The sequence below is a fragment of the Ictidomys tridecemlineatus genome, chromosome 1 (assembly GCF_052094955.1).
Source record: "Ictidomys tridecemlineatus isolate mIctTri1 chromosome 1, mIctTri1.hap1, whole genome shotgun sequence".
Classification (NCBI taxonomy): domain Eukaryota; kingdom Metazoa; phylum Chordata; class Mammalia; order Rodentia; family Sciuridae; genus Ictidomys; species Ictidomys tridecemlineatus.
In genome coordinates this window covers 32,221,150-32,239,248 of record NC_135477.1, presented here as the reverse complement: position 1 = coordinate 32,239,248, position 18,099 = coordinate 32,221,150, and the positions used below count along the sequence as shown (strand labels likewise).

At 39.8% G+C, this 18,099-nt stretch overlaps 1 protein-coding gene across 2 annotated transcripts in view; it reads left to right on the top strand.

The window, feature by feature from the left end:
* Plce1 (phospholipase C epsilon 1) overlaps window positions 1–18,099 on the top strand; it is a 284,305-nt gene that overhangs the window by 209,856 nt on the left and 56,350 nt on the right. For both annotated transcript variants that reach the window (XM_078037879.1, XM_013362156.4), the window contains exons 7-13: window positions 59–264; window positions 7,614–8,289; window positions 12,986–13,168; window positions 14,143–14,260; window positions 14,836–14,944; window positions 17,740–17,862; window positions 17,951–18,087. In XM_078037879.1, the coding sequence (XP_077894005.1) occupies window positions 59–264; window positions 7,614–8,289; window positions 12,986–13,168; window positions 14,143–14,260; window positions 14,836–14,944; window positions 17,740–17,862; window positions 17,951–18,087 (1,552 nt within the window). The remainder of the gene's footprint in view (window positions 1–58; window positions 265–7,613; window positions 8,290–12,985; window positions 13,169–14,142; window positions 14,261–14,835; window positions 14,945–17,739; window positions 17,863–17,950; window positions 18,088–18,099) is intronic.

The following is an 18,099-nucleotide window of genomic DNA, read 5'->3' as shown; positions in this document are numbered from 1 at the left end:
TTATTCGGACGTATTATATTAAGTTGCAATAGAAAACTCTCCATATATTTTTCCGTAGTTTGTAGCAGATTACAGTGGACAAGATAATTTCTTGCAACGAGTGGGACAAAATGGCTTAAAGAATTCGGAGAAGGAGTCCACCGTCAACAGTATCTTTCAGATCATCAGAAGCTGCAGTCGAAGTCTGGAGACAGAGGAGGAGGACAGTGCCAGTGAAGGGGACAGCTCTAGGAAAAACTCCCTGAAGGAGAAAACCCGATGGCAGTGAGTTTTTTTCATATGGCAAAGGGGGACTGAGCATTTCTTCAGTTTATTTTTTAACTGATACATAAAAACGTTAAAAATCATAAGTATTAATAGGGTACCTATTACTGCTTTAAAAAAAAAACTAGGGCTATCCTGCCATTTTTTAAAATTCAGCAAATTAAATTTCAGAAGTATAAACATGATCTTTTATTCATTTCACAGTTTCCGTAGCAGTGGTTTTTAATCCTTGGACAGGGTGCTGAGCTGGATATCTTTAATTTAAAAAATACTTTGGTAGGTCTGGGGTGATACCCAGAAAGCAGTTCTTTTAGCAGCTCTGCCCAACCTCTGGATGATTCTAAGTCAGGAGTTCAGGGCTCCCTGAAGTTGAGAGACACTGTTCCACGAGGTGTTTCAACATTAGCCCTACTCATTCAAGGGATCTGATGCTTCATAATTGTTCTTACTGTTTATCAGTGGACACTGCAGCCCAGCCAGACCTGCTTACCCACAGCCAAAAGAAACACAGAAATCAGTGGGTTGGGCATCCTTTGCCTTTCTTCAAAGTCTTTTACTCATGGTTAAGCCTATCCTCAATGGCAGAGGCTGGCCGGGGAAGAAACCTATCAAGCTACACAAAATCATTAGGTCTACTAACTTTGATATGTTTGCCGTCAAAGGCTTTGTTTGTGATCAATACTCATGACCCTGCCATCATCCTGGAGTCTACATATATGTGTATGTGGGTTTGTAAGCCATTGCTCTGTGTGTGTGTGTGTGTGTGTGTGTGTGTGTGTGTGTGTGTGTGTGTGTTTTGCATGTACTTTCACTGGGAAGGACAAATCGTGTTTTCAGAAAGTAATTTCTTTGGAGTTGCCCTAATTCTTAAACTTGATTGTCAATATAGAAATGAACATCTTGAGTCTGAAGTTCTAATGCTATTATGTTTTAAGGAAATAAATATAATTTCCAGATTTCTCTAAGTCCTTTGGGCTTTCTTCCAGACCTCCCTCCCTAGCTCGTTCCCTCAGAGGGACTAGTGCTCCAAGATTAACTGTTACTGCCCTAGTGTTTAAATAGCTCGCAGATCTCATATACCATTTTTGTTATTGTTTGAATTTATCACAGCTCAGAGAACATTTGAATGTCCTCTCAGTGACAAGTTGCTGACATTAGTGGCAATCTATGCATAGAAAGAAGACCATCTGCAGAGCAGCACATCTGCACAGGAAGCATCTCATCACCATTTAAGTCCTTAGTCTATGCCTATAATATCTGCCCATCTCTCTATATAGGTATCTATGTGACCATCCAGCTGCTTCCACAAAAGATGTTAGGCATTTGTAAGAATAAATATGAATATTTGATATTAAAGGGAAGTAAAATAATGATAAGAAAAATAAAACATACAAAAATGTACATTATATCGTCTGTACAATGACTGAATTTTGTTTCAAGATTCTTAGTGGCCAAAGGAAAAAGGGAATCCTAATTCATTACAAAGTTCACAACTATTTGTAAGAAAAATCAAACAGTGGCTTGGAAGAAGCATGCCTTCTTCTCAGGGTAAGATCTGACTAAATTCCATCCTCAGGTCCTACTCTTAAGAATACATCATCCCTGCCAGGCACAGTGTTACATGCCTGTGTAATCCCAGCAGCTCAGAAGGCTGAGACAGGAGGATCATGAGTTCAAAGCCAGCCTCAGCAACAGCAAGGCACTAAGCAACTCAATGAGACCCTGTCTCTATATAAAATACAAAATAGAGGTGGGGATGTCGCTCAGTGGTTGAGCACCCCTGAGTTTGATCCCCAATACCCACCTCCAAAAAAAAAAGAATCCATCATCTCTGACTAGATTAAATAATGAATTTCACATGATACTCTTTTATAGAAGCCTTCATATAGGATGGGGTGTTATGTAAAGATATCAGCTTCCTAAAATACTTTCAGGAATGCCCCTTTGATTGAGTCCCAGAGACTCAGCTTTTTTTTTTTTACCCTCCTTTTCTGTACTCTGGGCTTCCTTCAAGTGATAAATTTCTTCCATGATTCTATCACTCTCATTAATCTTTTTATTTTCAATTTTCTGCTTATTCCCTTGTCCTAATCATTTTCTCATCTACATCCCAAGAACATTCTCTTCCACTGCCCATTTTCCAGACCCTGTTGTAAGCACTCTTAGAAGGGTGAAAAAAAATGCAAATATTTATTTTGCGAAACCTATAAAGTCACATTCAAATCCTCATTTTGAGATCTTTATACCTAAGTACCGATAATTGTTTCCTTATCCCAAAAGTCTACCTCTCTGAAAGGAACTTCTGGTCACACACAAGAGGAGGAGGGGGTGTTTAATGGAATTCCCTGAAGTCAGATCAGCAAGCACTATTTCTATGACCACCTGCCTCTGCCTGGGAATCCATCCTTGATTCATAGCCCTACATTACAAGGTCCAGTGCAGGACAGTATGTGGCAAGCAGATCTCAAAAAGCCAGAACTCTGCCTCGTTGATTTGACTGAAATGAAGACAAAGATAATCTCCGGCCCCTGTTCATGTGGCAGCCACCAGCTATGTGAAAATTATTTCGAAGAAAGAAACAATAAGCCTAGCATGGCCCTGTAGCTCATGCAGGCTGCAGGAAGGGTTGGAGTATGATTCCTCCCAGACTCTTAGCTACCAGAGTCCTGCCAGAAAACCTGCTTCAAGTCCTCCCAGAAACCCCAGAAAAGTGATCATAGAAAGTTCAAGATCTCAACAGTAATAGAGTTCAGAGAGTCTCATAGTGTCGATGGAATTTTAAGGTAAGCTTGGCTAAACTCTACAGATGAAAAAGTTGTGCTCAGAAAGCTGAAGTCCCTTGCCTACGTAACAAATAGCAGACGTGGTCCACAAGTCTGACCATGTGCTCAACCACAGGGCAGGACCCTTTGTCCCACAGTAATTAAGGCCTTTCTTTGAACAGAAGAGGGGCTACCCTTCAACTTCTTTTCATACCTAGTTTCATATGTGGGTGAGGAACTCCTGAATTCTAAAGGCATCCCAGTTATATTTCTGTGGCTGCAAAGCTCACTTCTAGTAACATTTTTTTTTTTAATCTACCAGCACAAAGAGTAAATTAGCTATGTCTCTGTATGTGTAAGTCATGGAGACAGATGGGTAGTAGGTAAGCCCATTGGGAAACATGGAAATGAAAAATATCAAAGTGTGGAGAGAGGCTGTTCGGTCAGACAGGTGCTGCGAGTTCTCATTCTCACCATTTCCAGCACTGCTGACCCTCAAGAAGGACTCATACGTTTGGAGAAATGGGATGTCAGAGGAGAATAAATTCAGACAAACCCTTGGAATGAAGGCCGCTGGAACTGGTCAAGGGTTCAAAGCTTGCAGTCACATTGCCTGGGACTGTTTTGACTGAGTCTTTCTGTTTGTGTCACATGGGTGGGTCAACTTAACCTTACTCAGCCTCTCTTTTTTCATCCATAAAATGGAGATTATAATACTCCTTGAGAGGGTTGACATGAGGATCATGTGAGACAGTGCATGTAAATCCAGCAAAGTGAACAGCGTCATAAGTGCCATAGAAACAGTGGCTGTTGTGATTAATGTCTGTCATCCCGTCCTCCACATGCCAAGCTGAAGCTTTGGGGGTGCGAACATGTGGCCATATTGCAGGAGCACCCCTCAGTAACACTCCTCTCCCTTCCTGGAGACAGCTGTGTTCTGCATCCTCTTACTCCAAAACCTCTTAGAGACTTGCCTGAAAGATAATCTGACCTCATAGTGATGGAAAATAAGAAAGCTAAGCATAGGAAAGTTGGGTATCTGAGAAAATAGTTACCAGGATTAACCATACACACACAGGCATACACATCGATGCCCAAAACTAAAACAATGATACCAAGCTAATCATTTATTCTCCAAAAGAGATGGAGTAGAACTTTGCAAGCAACCAGATCCCAACTTTGCAACCACCCACTACACAACATCCTTTGTATTCAGCTGACTGCTTCAGCCCAGGCTGGACCTTAACATGATCTCTCTCCTGAGCTTTGCTGGGGACACATGGGACCCTCTGTTTCTCTCTCTTCCTGTCTCTTTGGCCAATACCTGAGCACAATCTGTTTCTGTGACTTATGATAAAAAAGAGTCATTTTCCTGCTGAGTAACAGTATAGGTTAATTTGTCTTTTGAATCACAATTTTAAACCTGAACATCATTTTCAAGAGAAGTTGTTTGTGTGCAAGTGCTTTTTTTTCTATAATATTGACTTTGTAGATACAATCCAGGCAATAATAATATTAGCAATATACATTGTGCTAATATTTATTGAGATCCTAGTTTTTAGCAAACTCTGGCCTAAACACTTTACATATATTAACTTATTTTATCTTCATAACATTTTTATTTTACTCAGGATCTCACAAGATCAGGATTCAAATTCAGGCTAGCTGACTGTGAAGTCTACGTACTACCCGGATATAATTTTAGAGACTTCCTGTAGTTCAGAAAGGGGCTGGGTTAATTAAATGCTAGAATTTTCCAGAAAAAAAAAATAGCTTTAGAAACACTAGATTTTTATTACTTATTATCAGGTCATTTGAAAAAGGTGATTTTTTTCTATCTTAAAACATTAAATTTAGGCTTATGATTCATGTCCAAGCAATGATTTTGAATTTGTAGAAAGTAATGAACACTTACAAAGAAAATATAGAACCAGGTTGGCAAATAGCCCTTTGACACCTAGTATGAGATTTTCACTGAAGAATATTAGAAAAGTGTTTGGCTGTTAATTTATGGTTCCTAATTAGAGAACACTATGGAAGTCCTGAGAAGTAAGATAAAAACCACTCTATTTTCACTCCTTGGTCTTTTCCCTAATGCATATGACCTAAGAGTGACAAGGTTGTTTCTTTGCTGACCAACCACGTCTTTTATCTTTGGCCAACATTATTTGATTTCTAAACAGATCAGAAGGTTCTACATTATTCCTTGTACCCACAGAAAATTGTCTTCAGAGAGAATCAGACATAAAACTGCACAAAATTCACTCCATCATCTAGGAGACCAATAAAAAAAAAAAATACTACTAGTTTCCTGCTTGAAATGAACTTATTTCATGGCAAACAATTGTCAATTTTATTTTGGAAATTAGTCCCTGGAAGCATGCTCTTTAATGGAATCATTACCATCTGGCATTAGTTCTCTTTTGCATTCTGAAATAAAAACTGACCCCAAGAAAGATGCTGTCCCCTCTCTGCCGGTATACCTCATCTCTGAAGGCAGAAGCAGGCTCCAGAGAAGCCATCTAATTTGTCATCCAGACACTATTTTTCAGAATGTCTAGTTTTTCACAGAAAAAAAAAATCCCTGATTTCTCTCAGAACTTAAATGAAATATGGGAAACATGATTTCTCTTGCTAAATTAAAATCAGAAGTTCTCTGTCGAAATGAACATAGGTTGTGTTTAAATCACTGTTGATACTCACCAACTGAATCTTTTTTGCTCTTAAAAAAAAAAACAAGAACAACAACAAAAAAAAAGTGTGACCTGGAGAATGTGGAAATGGTCCCAAACGAAAAAACTTGGCAGTGGCCTCCGAAGAAAGCCCCTTTAGGGGAACAGCTGGGCTGATTTAGTCATGAGAAGTGGGGGAGAAGTGGAAGGAATGAACACTGGTCTTCTGACATTTAATTATAGTGGTGCACTTTACCGAGCCAGCTCTGTGCTGTTTTCCAAGGGTCATCTTATTCCATCTCTACTCTTGCTCCATGAGATGAGCATTGTATTTTTGCCATTTAACAGATAAGTGAAATAAGGCCCAGAGAGTTCAAATGTTTTGACCAAATCACACAGCAAACAGTTGGTAGAGTTGAACATGAAGCCCAAGTGACAACAGAGGGCATGTTCCTAACCGGTACACGAAGTATGAAGCGATCGTGGAGGTGAACATAAGCGGTGTTATGTTACCAAGAGCTGTTTCAGAGGAGTGGAGCTATATTGTACGAGCAGGATTTTCATTCTTTTCTCATGAAATGTAAAGTAAGAAAAATGCACAAAATATAATGTATTTGCACCAGCCCCCAGATCTTGGATTCTACTGCCATTCTTCAAGAAAAAGAACTTCAGAAAACCTAGTGATGTTGCTCATTTCTTGCCAGAGGCAGTAGGCTCCCAAGTGCCTCAAGACAATGAGATCCTTCCTTCCCAGACACCTGTGGATCAGCTCCTTCACAGTTTTGTCCAACACTCTGCTGGTAATGTCTGTGAACCAAAGAGTAGAAGAAACCTTGATCTTACTTATAACTTCTTACAGTATTGGCAAGTTCCTGCTAAGGTGGCCAGATAGAATATAGGCAATAAGGTGTCTCTTGCCTTTCCCCAGATCCACCTTATAATCCATGCTCCTGATCCAGGGAAGGGAACTTGCTAAACTTCCCAAGTAGACCAAGGGTTTTGTTTTGTTTTGTTTTGTTTTTGGTACCAGGGATTGAACTCAGGGGCACTTAACCACATCACCAGCCCGTTTATTTTTGAGGCAGAGTCTCACTAAGTTGCTTATGCCCTCACAAAATTGCTGAGGCTGGCTTTGAACTTGCAATCCTCCTGCCTCAGCCTCCTGAGTCACTGAGATTACAGGCATGCACCATCTCACCTGGCTAGACAAGGCTTTTATGTGTGTGTGCATGTGTGTGCTTGCACACGCACATATATACACAGAATGAACATCTAAGTTTGAGTGAAGGAGAACTATCCTTGCATAACTGACCACCGTGACCATATTTCCCCAAGAAACTCATTTTATTTTATATTTGCCCCTATTTTAGCACAAATATATTCAGGTCATGATTTTTGTTTGTGATTTAACTGGAAGGCAAATAAACCTACTCAATCCCAGGTTATAGGTGAGTGTAGACAGACCAGAATCTCACCTTGGTTAGGCCTTTTCCAAGCTGGGTAACCTCAGCTTTCTCTTTCTGAACCTTGTTTTTTTTTTCCCCACAGATAAAACAAAATAAATAAAACTTACTTCATAAGTAGAACAGATTTAATGCAAAAATATTCATAAAGTTTTTAACATTGTTCCTGACACAAGAGAAAAACTAGTATATAATCAAGACTACGGTTGTTGATAATAAAAATATAATAATGCCTCTACTAGTTCCTTTCTTAGGCCTATGATCAGACACCCTGCTAAATGTAAGATTTTAGAATGCCATTCTAAAAAAATTACCCAGTGACATTTAGCATTTTCTATTTTCTATTTTAATTTATAGTAGGTTGAAACATGAAGTCCAGTATGAGTAAAAGGCTTGAGATTGGTCCCCTTCTGATTATAAGACACACCAAATTTGTGTCTCTTTTCCATCAGGTTTATAATTGGAGATTTGCTGGACTCAGAAAATGACATCTTTGAGCAAACCAAAGAATGTGATCCTCATGGATCAGAGGAGTCACAGAAGGCCTTTGCCCACGGGACGGAGCTCATCCCCTGGTATGTGCTGTCCATCCAAGCTGATGTGCATCAGTTCCTGCTTCAGGGGGCCACGGTCATCCACTACGATCAGGACACACACCTCTCTGCCCGCTGCTTCCTCCAGCTGCAGCCTGACAATAGCACTTTGACCTGGACAAAGCCCACCACCGCCTCCCCAGCCAGCACTAAGGCAAAACTCAGTGCGCTCAGTAACACCGTCGAGCCCGGCAAATTCCCGCTACTGGGCAATACTGTATTGAGTGGCCTGGTGGAGGGGGTCTTAGATCTGTTTTCAGCAAAGGCGGTGTACATGGGACACCCTAGCATTGATATACACACTGTGTGTGTTCAGAACAAACTGGGTAGCATGCTTCTGTCAGAGACTGGTGTGACACTTCTCTATGGGCTTCAAACCACGGACAATAGACTACTGCACTTTGTGGCACCAAAGCACACAGCTAAAATGCTCTTCAGTGGACTGTTGGAACTCACTAGAGCCGTGAGAAAGATGAGGAGGTTCCCCGACCAAAGACAGCAGTGGCTGCGGAAACAGTATGTGAGCCTCTATCAGGTAAGGGGTGCAGCCATTCCTCACTCCGGAGCCAGTCAACCTCAAGAGCAGGCAATTGGCATTTAGACCACCAGGTTCCCAGTTCTGCCACTTACCACCTCTGTGACCTTGTGCATTTTTTACTTCACCTCTTGGTACCACAGTTCTCTTATCTATAAAATGGAAATGATAGTACCTGTTGTCTACCTTTGAGAACTGAGTTAATATGTGTAAAGCTACAATGTAAAATTAAAATGTGTAAGGAACAGTGTCTGCTCATGGTAGGCCCTGTTATTGTTTTGTATATAATAGTGATTATGCTTACTATAGTTTTTTAATCTAGAAAAAAAAGCCAGTTAGCACAAACAATTTCACTGACTCAGGGTTTCAGTCAAAAATGTTGTAATCTGAATGATTTTATTATTAATTAGAGAATAGCTGATACATTGGAAACCTCCCCTTTGGAAACTGAAATCCTGATTCATTGCCTAGTGAGCTGTGTGGCTCTTGGAGAGCTACTTTCCTTATTGGATTGCTGCCTAATTGAAGAACTTTTGAGTTTAAAAGAAAGCCTCTCAAATGTGTGATCATTCTTACCTGAAGTTCATGCTCACTAGGTTTACAGTGACAATAGCCCTTAGCAGGCAATTTTCTAAAACCAGCTGCTTAAATTGAGTTTTTCATTAACCCTAAGTTGTCAGGTCCTTCAACACTCCAGCTTAGAGTGGTGACAGGCCTGGGCTAAATGAGATGGTGAGGAGAGACACCAGCGTTAACTAGAGTATCATGTTTGTCAAGGAAGAAAAGGGTAGATTGCTGAGAAAATGAGTCACAAATCCTCCCATAAGGTGACACTGTTGAAATGGCATTGTCAATTCGATCATATCAAAGTATTCAGTTTTAATTTATTATGCTTTTCTGTCTTGATGGGGAAAATGTCTTTTCTTATTAGTATCATAGGACAATTAGAATTATGACTAAAATTACTCACATGGATGACTTCATCTATAACATGATTCTCAAAACATTTTTCCTCCTAGGAAATTAGCAGAGACACATATAATATTCCTTCTTTCTACTTTATCCACACCCATGAGTGATTATAAACAGAGATCATATCCTGGATAATTAATTTGATTAATTAATTAATAAACAGAGAGACCTATATGTTCATATATGCTGATGCTACATCACACAAAACCAGTTTTAGTTAACTCATCTATAATGGAAACCAAAATACCTGCTTCCTGTGTGTTGTACGGGAAGCTTTCAGTGCCTGTGAACTATTTGGAAAAAGGTCTTCAGGGATTATTATGAGTACTGATTTTTTTTAAAAGAGAGAGAGAGAGAGACAGAGAGAGAGAATTTTAATATTTATTTTTTAGTTTTCGGCGGACACAACATCTTTGTTTGTATGTGGTGCTGAGGATCGAACCCGGGCCGCATGCATGCCAGGCGAGCACACTACCGCTTGAGCCACATCCCCAGCCCAAGTACTGATTTTTAATTGAGATTATTCCTCAACCTTGCAGAGTCAAGGGAAAAAAACTATCAAACACAGACATAAGTCAGTCTTTGAGCTTAATTACAACCCCGGTCACAAAGCCTATGTGCTTTAGTTTCTCCATCTGTTTTCTTCTCAAGATGATAGCATAAGTAACTGGATTCATGCATAAAATGTACTGCTTTCTCATTTACCCCTGCAGCCTTCAGCTTCTGCTGAAGGACAGCAGATGAAGAGGTAAAAATTGCCATTGGAGCAGAGACAGAAGGGACCAAGAGAAGCCCCAGTCTAACACTGCAAACAGAGCCCTGCCCCCATCCTCCACAGGAACTAAGACACTGCAGGGTAGAAGCCAGATAGTTCCATGTATCTCTGTCACTTAAGAAATGTGGAAATTCTTCCTCAGAGATCATGCTACAGGAGTCACTTAAGAAGACAGGCGCCATGCCTTGAAAATAGACAAAGTTTCTTCCAGAAGAAAAAACGTGGAAAAGGCCAACAGACCAATATAGACTAATGTACACCAGTTTCCCAAATTGTCTCAGGGACAGTCAAATGGTTTTGCTACTTAAAGAGCAAAAGGCCAAATGGATCTTTTGTTAAATGTTAAATGTCCATGGATGATAGATTTTTCCTGACTCTACAAGGCAGAAGAATAATCCTAATTAAAAATCAATTCTCATAAGAGCCCCTGAAGACCTTTCTTCCAAGTAGCCAACCACACTGCAAGCTCCCCGGGGAACACACAGGAAGCAGATATTTTAGTTTCCATTTTAGCTGATTAACTAAAACCGACTGTGCTATGTAGCATTAGCATAATGTTAAAATTATTTATAATACACGTTAGCCCATAAAGTGCTCTGATGTGTCCTAGTACAAAAAAAAAATAAACTATTTAAATATCTACCTATAAGTTAAAGACATTTTTGAGAAATCTCTTGGATTTTTCCAAACCTCTGTTAATAGTCCTAGAAGAGCATTTCTTTATCCCCGGTTTGGGAAATGTTTATATAGGCAATAAAAATAATCTTTCCAGCATTGGAGGAGAAAATGTGAAAATAAAGGACAGTAAACTATCCAGAGACATTGATGTTAATTATGAAAGATAAACTAACATATGAGCTCTGGCTTCAAGTTATCCTGGGCATTGCTGAGAGCCGATTATTTTGAGGGTATTTGGAAGGGGCTTCGGAAAGCTGCAAGAGGTAAATACAGGATTATCAGGTAAACATCTTTGGTTGTAATCAACAGAAACAGATTCCCACAATCTATGGAGGTATAGATTAGTTTAACAGTGCTCAAAATGTCATATGAAAGATATGCCAAGAGGTAAAATTGTGTGGGTATATTAAAAGGAATCAATTCTCTAGTCTTCTTCACATGAACTCTTTTCTAAATCTGAGAAAGTGCCTTCACACTCAACAGTCCTCCTCACACAGTAAGGAAGAAGATATATCCTTTACCCAAACAAGAGGTTATTGTCTTAAAAAAACAAAAGATTCAAACTGCATTTTAGTTCCCAGAAAGCTTCCTTAAAATATTTAAAAAAAAAAAAAAAAAAAAGGTACCCTGCCTATTTCTGGCCTAATATTTTGAAGGGTAAATTTTGGTCCATGTTGGGATGTTCTGAAATTAGAAAACCCAAAACAGCAGAAGCTAATAGGGCTAATTCTTTTATGTGTAAACTGTAACAGATCTATTGAAAATTTAAAGATGTGTAGGCTAAAAATGCATAGGTAAAGGCTTAACAAAACTTCTTTCAACTGTGTATTATTCATTAAGCAGTTAAAAACTATTTGCTAAAGTGTGTCATGAAATGTTCATCCCAGTTTGGAGTCACTCTTAGTGACTTTCAGCAGGTCTCTCTTCAGCAGGCCTGAATCAAGTGGAATGATCTCCAGCCGTGTTCATCCCCTGCACTGCTGCATTCAGGAATCCCATCCCAGGGAGAAAGATTCTGATTGGTTTATTTGGACCATGCACCAATCATTGGTCAAGGGAGGCTATTCCACTTTGAGATTATATTCAATGGAAAAGAGATAAAATAAAATTGGGAAACAGCTGGAGAAGAGGGAAGGGGATAATGGACAGACATAAGTACAGATGTCCCACTACAAGAGGTCACCTAAAGGTTTCTATGTCAATTGCCCAAGTTACTCAGCATCCTGGGATTCAGAAGGTAGTATTCACAGCAAGTCATAAAATCAGATAGTCACTGAACATTAGGATGAAGGAGTAAGCATGCACACACAAATTCTCTTTATTCTTTGCATAGGATCTGCAACAAAGCAAAGCACTATTAACAAGCACTTCCTTGGAACTGTAAAGGAGGACTACCCTTAAAAGTTTACAGAAAGTAGAGACAGTACATGGAAATTAATTTTAAAGAAACCCTTTTATGCAGTGTGTGAAATAGCAATATTGTGTTTAATTTAGATGTGGGCTTTTTTGGTTTTATTAACTGATTTTGCTGACTTATGGAACGAATCATTGACCATTGTTTAGTTAAGTAAATCCCTGCCATTACTCATTTAAAAGATGTTGCTCAGAGTTGCCTTGCAAGCAGTAACTATTGTAAACCACTATCTCCCCCTTGAGTGTGTGTTGCTGCTCACAGCATCACAATCTCCTTGGTATTCTAAGTCCCATGAGCTCTCCATCCATCTTCAGATTTTACTCACTCAAGAGGATGAAAACTCAACTGTTTGAGGACCTCCCCAGGGCCCTCCAAGTGAATTTCACATAGGCCATATCCCCTCTATTTCAAGTCAGACTTCCCTGAGCATCAAATTAGGTGAGAATCTACTTGATGTGATATAATAGTGGACAAATAAAAGTTAATTTTACTTAAATAGATCCCCACCCTATTTTCAACTCCCGACACCACCAAGTCGTCCAAAGGATCAATTTGCAAAGTAAGCCTTAATGAATTCTCCTACAGTGTTAGTTTTGAAGCCAGGATACAAATTATTTTTTATCCCAGTTGATGGTTTAAAGCATATCACCAGACCTGATCAGGATGCGACCAGGATAGCAGAGAACCCTATGAAAAGTTCAGCAGGGAGTTCAGAGCCAAGTGGGTGGCCAGGTCAATTATTCTTATGTGGCCGCCTGTGCCTTTCCACCTCTGGGAATTTGCTAGGAAACCATTAATACATTTACTTCTGCATTGCTTGCCCCTTCCTTATTTGTTCAGCATGTGGTTCATTTTAGGAGGATGGCCGGTATGAAGGCCCAACCTTGGCTCATGCTGTGGAGTTGTTTGGTGGCAGACGATGGAGTACTCGAAACCCCAGCCCTGGGACATCAGCAAAGAATGCTGAGAAACCCAATGTGCAGCGAAACAACACCCTGGGCCTAAGCACCGCCAAGAAAAAGAAGAAAACCCTCATGAGGGTACAGTGTTATTTGCTTCTTAAGCTCTATACTCAGTCTTCCAGGATTATTGTGTGGCCTATATCACCTTAGGTTATTTCAGTTGGGGTATAAAACAAATGTCACATACCTCTTGCTACATGGGGTATAAAACAAATGTCACATACCTCTTGCTACCAAGGCCAGGACCAGGAACCAAGCCAACACCAGGAAAAGGTGAAGTCCATAGAAGAACTCAGAGACATAAACAAAACAGTGCAATTTCTAAGTTGCTGTCCAATCCTTTGCTATGGGACCAGCAAGAAGGAAAATACAGAGCTAAGAGGCAGGCAGAGAAGATGGCACAGAGCAGTTCACTGATGGGTCTAGAAAGATGTGTAGGAGTTCACCAAGTAAATAATACAAAGGACAGCAGCCCTGGCAGATGAGACAGCAGAGAGGCATGGAGTCATAGCTTGCTCAGGGAAGCACATGCCACTCTGGGTAGCTGAAGCATCAGTACTGAGTTGGGCAAGGAAGGGCTAAAAGAGAACAGGAGTCACATTATGAAGGTCCTAGAGGGCCATAATGCTGTATGTGGAACACTACCTAAGATATATTTTCACAATATACTATAAATCATATATTACCACTGTAACATGATAGCATATTTGCTTCGTGACTATCTAAAAAAAAAAAAAAAGCCCTTTTTTACATACATGAGGCTGTTGATAAGCAGCAGACCTTTATCTGCTTCACAATTGTGTCTGTACACAGAGATTCCAGGGCTCATATGCCCCCTCTTTTCGGCCTCCCTCTGTTAGCTGCCTTGCAATGAAGAACAAACTGGGCAGCACGTCAGGAGGACACGTGGTCAGCCTTAACGGGTCTTTCCTGGCCTCAGCTGGGGGAGAGAGTTTCGAAGGAGAGTAGGTTAGAATAGAGCCCTGCCCAAACAGCAGCTGTGGAGGGAGGGAAAAAACGGGCCAGGAGCCATCTGATCTTTGTGTTCCCAGGGTGAGAGTGGAGAGGCAACTGATGACGAGATGGCGACTCGAAAGGTCAAAATGTACAAAGAGTGCCGAGGCCGGAGTGGTTCTGATCCTCAAGACACAAATGAACAAGAAGAATCAGGTACAGGAGATTTGCGGGTTTTAGTGCCATAGGAAAAACACATTTGGTTTAAGTTGTGATTTAAGCATTGTAGACATTCTTAACAAAACTTAAATATACTTTTTTTTTTTAAAAAAAAAAAAACAGATGATGAAACCAAAAAGATACTTAAAAGTACCTAAAAGGCACTTCTACAAACATAATCTACTTGGAACAAAATTCTCACATTATTATAATTAACTTGCCATTATTGGCAGGTAATAGTTGATGAAGAAGACACAATTTGATGGATTAGATGAAAGATTCTCAACCCTGGCTAGAGAGTAGAGATTTTAAGAATATATCTCCAAGTCCTGGCCACACCCAAGACTGACTGATTTAGACATTTTGGGGCTAGAACCTGGGCATCTATAGACTTTTAAGTTCCCCAAATGATTGTAATGTGTAACCAGTTGAGAATCCACCACATTAGTCCATTCATCAAAATATTTTGATGCATAGGTTGGTTTGCTCAGACATGGTTGGTTTGTATTTGATTTCTGAGGAAAATACAATATGAGCAGTTCTCTTCTCTTTTTCATCTTTCATCCTTACAGAGGCGAATGCCATCGCTAGCCCTCCCAATCCTCTCCCTTCCAGAAGAGCCCACTCTTTGACTACAGCTGGGTCCCCCAATGTGGCTGCCGGGACGTCATCTCCCATCAGGCCAGTCTCCTCCCCTGTGCTGTCTTCTTCAAACTAGAGTCCGTCCAGGTGGGGCCTTAACATGATAAAACTGAAGGGCCCTTCCCATCATTCCAGTTGTATAGAAGGGCACATGCTTCCAATTATCTGTGGAAAGACTGATTCCAAATTTTCAATGATCCCAGTTTTCCTGATTTTATACTACCTTCTGATTGCCCTTACTTATTTGAGAGACCAACCCTTCAAAGTTCAGTGACAAAATCCAAGCTGTGATTCTCTAAATCTGCACTGTCCAATATAGTAGCCACTAGCCACATGTGGGTATTTGAATTCAAATTTAAATTGATCAAAATTAAATTAAATTTAAAAGCCAGCTTCTCATCACAGTAGCCACATTTCAAGTGCTTCATAGTTACAAGTGGCTAATGGTCATTAAGTTGAACACTACAGATAGAGCACATTTCTATCACTGTAACAAGTTCTGTCGGCTAGTACTTAGTACTGCTCTGAGTGAAGAATCACTTAAGTTTTAATATAAGCTACCTGGCACTTCACTATTGGTGAAATATACTTAATCCTCAGATATGAGAAAAGTTATACATGCCTGGAGAAATGAATTCAAATGTAAGCCTACTGGATATGTTTACATATAATTCTAAAGCTGGTATTATATTAAATTATCATATAAGATTCATATAAATAGCAGATTTGAAACAAAATCTACCTTCTCAGAAGAAGAAATATGTTAAAATGAAAGACTTCCAGAGAGAACAAGAATGGTTACTACATCTCCCTCCACTCATATAGTTCAAATAAAGTTAAAGAAATTCAGAGAATTCATGTAGAACCACGATAAAACAGGTACTCTTCACCTGTCCACAGAAGAGTGAGTCTGAGCACACATTGACTTTGGAAATGTCAATTTCACACACACACACACACATTTACACCACATACATATATACACTACACACATACACACACCATATTCATTCATTCATATTCTCTCTCTCTCCCTATTGATAAAATACTGTAGCAAATTATCTTTTAAAGGAAAGAATCTTGCCAAAGCAATGCTTGCCTTGAATCCCAGTTACTTGGGAGGCTGAGGCAGTAGGATTCCAATTTTCAGGTCAGTCTGGATAATTTAGCAAGACCCTGTTTCAAAATGAAAAGAAAAGAGCCAAGGGATAGTTCACTGGTAGCATGCTTGATTAGCATGCGAAAGGTTCTGCTTTCAATCCCTACCCCCCCACACACACATAGAAGAATTCTTTCTCACAATGAGTAAGGAACTTGTACGTTAACCTTTTTATATTTACAACTGGCTCAAATGGGTCAGGGAATATAGGAATTCTTCCTATCACCCTTGAAACTCTTCTTCAAATTTAGGTTTACAACAAAACTGAAAGTTAACAAAGAGTTGGTTCCCTTTACATTTTACTTTCAGCCTATACAGGATCCTGGGGAAACAAAATAGCCAAACAACCTTGATTAAATGGCTTTTCCCTTTACTTCAGTCATTCATGAGCAGAAAAAAACCTTTTGAAAGAGAAAACTAACATGCCAGATCAAAGATCAGAGGCCCCAACCCTGGAGACCCCAGGGGTCCATACCCACTCAACCATTCTAAAACAGAAAGAAAAAACAAAGCAAGAGAAGAAAATCAGCCAGAATGCTGTTAAAGAGAAAGCAAGATTGAGCCCTAAGTCTAGCAGGAGAAAGAGTGGACATAGAGCTTCCTAGAGTCAGGAGATGAGTCCTACAGTCAGGAGGCTAGAAGTAAGGAACACGGTGAACTTATTATTTAAATGCAAATGTTGAAGCCACATTTCTCCCCTTCCTGAACCTATGCTTCCTATGTCCTGCTCTGTGCTGATTTTCAACAACCTAAGCCTGTAAATCTGTCAATTGGTGATGCTCTCCCAGTGAGGGAGGTGACCTTCAGCTGTCAACACAAAACAATTTTCCCTCACCAAACATTGTTAGTGAGGTTGAGAATAGACGGTGACTGTTTATTATTATATTCTCTGTACTCTCTTACATATTTGAAATATTTTTTTAAAAAGCCCAAGGTAATAAAAACAAAGATTATGTTCATTAATTTGACTAAAAACTATAATCAAAACATTTCGCTTGCTATTCTGTCAGGAAATCAGTATAGAAGATTTAAAAGGTGAAACATGGAGACAGTTTTTGACTCATTTGACTGACATTTTTATATTGAATGGTCGCAGCCGTTGCAGATACAGATATAATCCTTTGGCAGATTTGGCTACTTTCCATTCTTAATGTGTTTTCTGACTCACATTTTCCATTAATATTAAAAGCTCTTCCCTATTTTTATTGAAGAACTGATTAAGAAAGGAAGAAGAAAAGATACTGCAATACCTAAAACTTTCCTCTTAAATGGGTTCCTATAATTCAGATTATAGAAAAGAACACGTATTATTTCCCATGGATTATGATTGAGTAATTCTGAGCTCTTTTTTAAGTGACTTTTCTTTAGAATCACTGAACTTAGGAATTTTCCCCCCCATTGAGCTGTGGTTTTCAAAGAACTGCTTTGATTAGTAGAGGAGTATTAACCTCAACTTTGTGCCCTTATTAAATCAGATGGAAACATGACGTGGCTTCAACAGGTGACATTTTATTCCCTCACACAATGTAGATCAAGGGAAGTAGAAAGTGAAAAGGGGAAAACTTAAACGACTTGCAATCCATCGTTTTGCTCATGTTGCTAACCAGAGAACATGTGTTGGGGCAGAGTGACTGGCGCATCCCAGTTTGCCCATGACAGCCCTGTCTTTCTGCAGTGCCTGGAGCAGTAGCAGCTGGCACGGGCGGATCAAAGGAGGAATGAAGGGGTTCCAGAGCTTCATGGTTTCAGACAGTAACATGAGTTTTGTTGAATTTGTTGAGCTGTTCAAATCATTCAGGTATGGCCTTGAAGTCCTTCTTACTCTTTCCCGGGTCCACATGTTTATAACAATACTACATGGGAGTTGTTTTCTGTTCCTCGCTCAGTGTAAGGAGCCGCAAGGACCTGAAGGATCTCTTTGATGTCTACTGCGTGCCCTGCAACCGATCCGGCTCTGAGTCGGCCCCACTCTACACCAACCTGACAATTGAGGAGAACACCAGTGACTTTCAGCCTGACCTAGGTTTGTTTAATA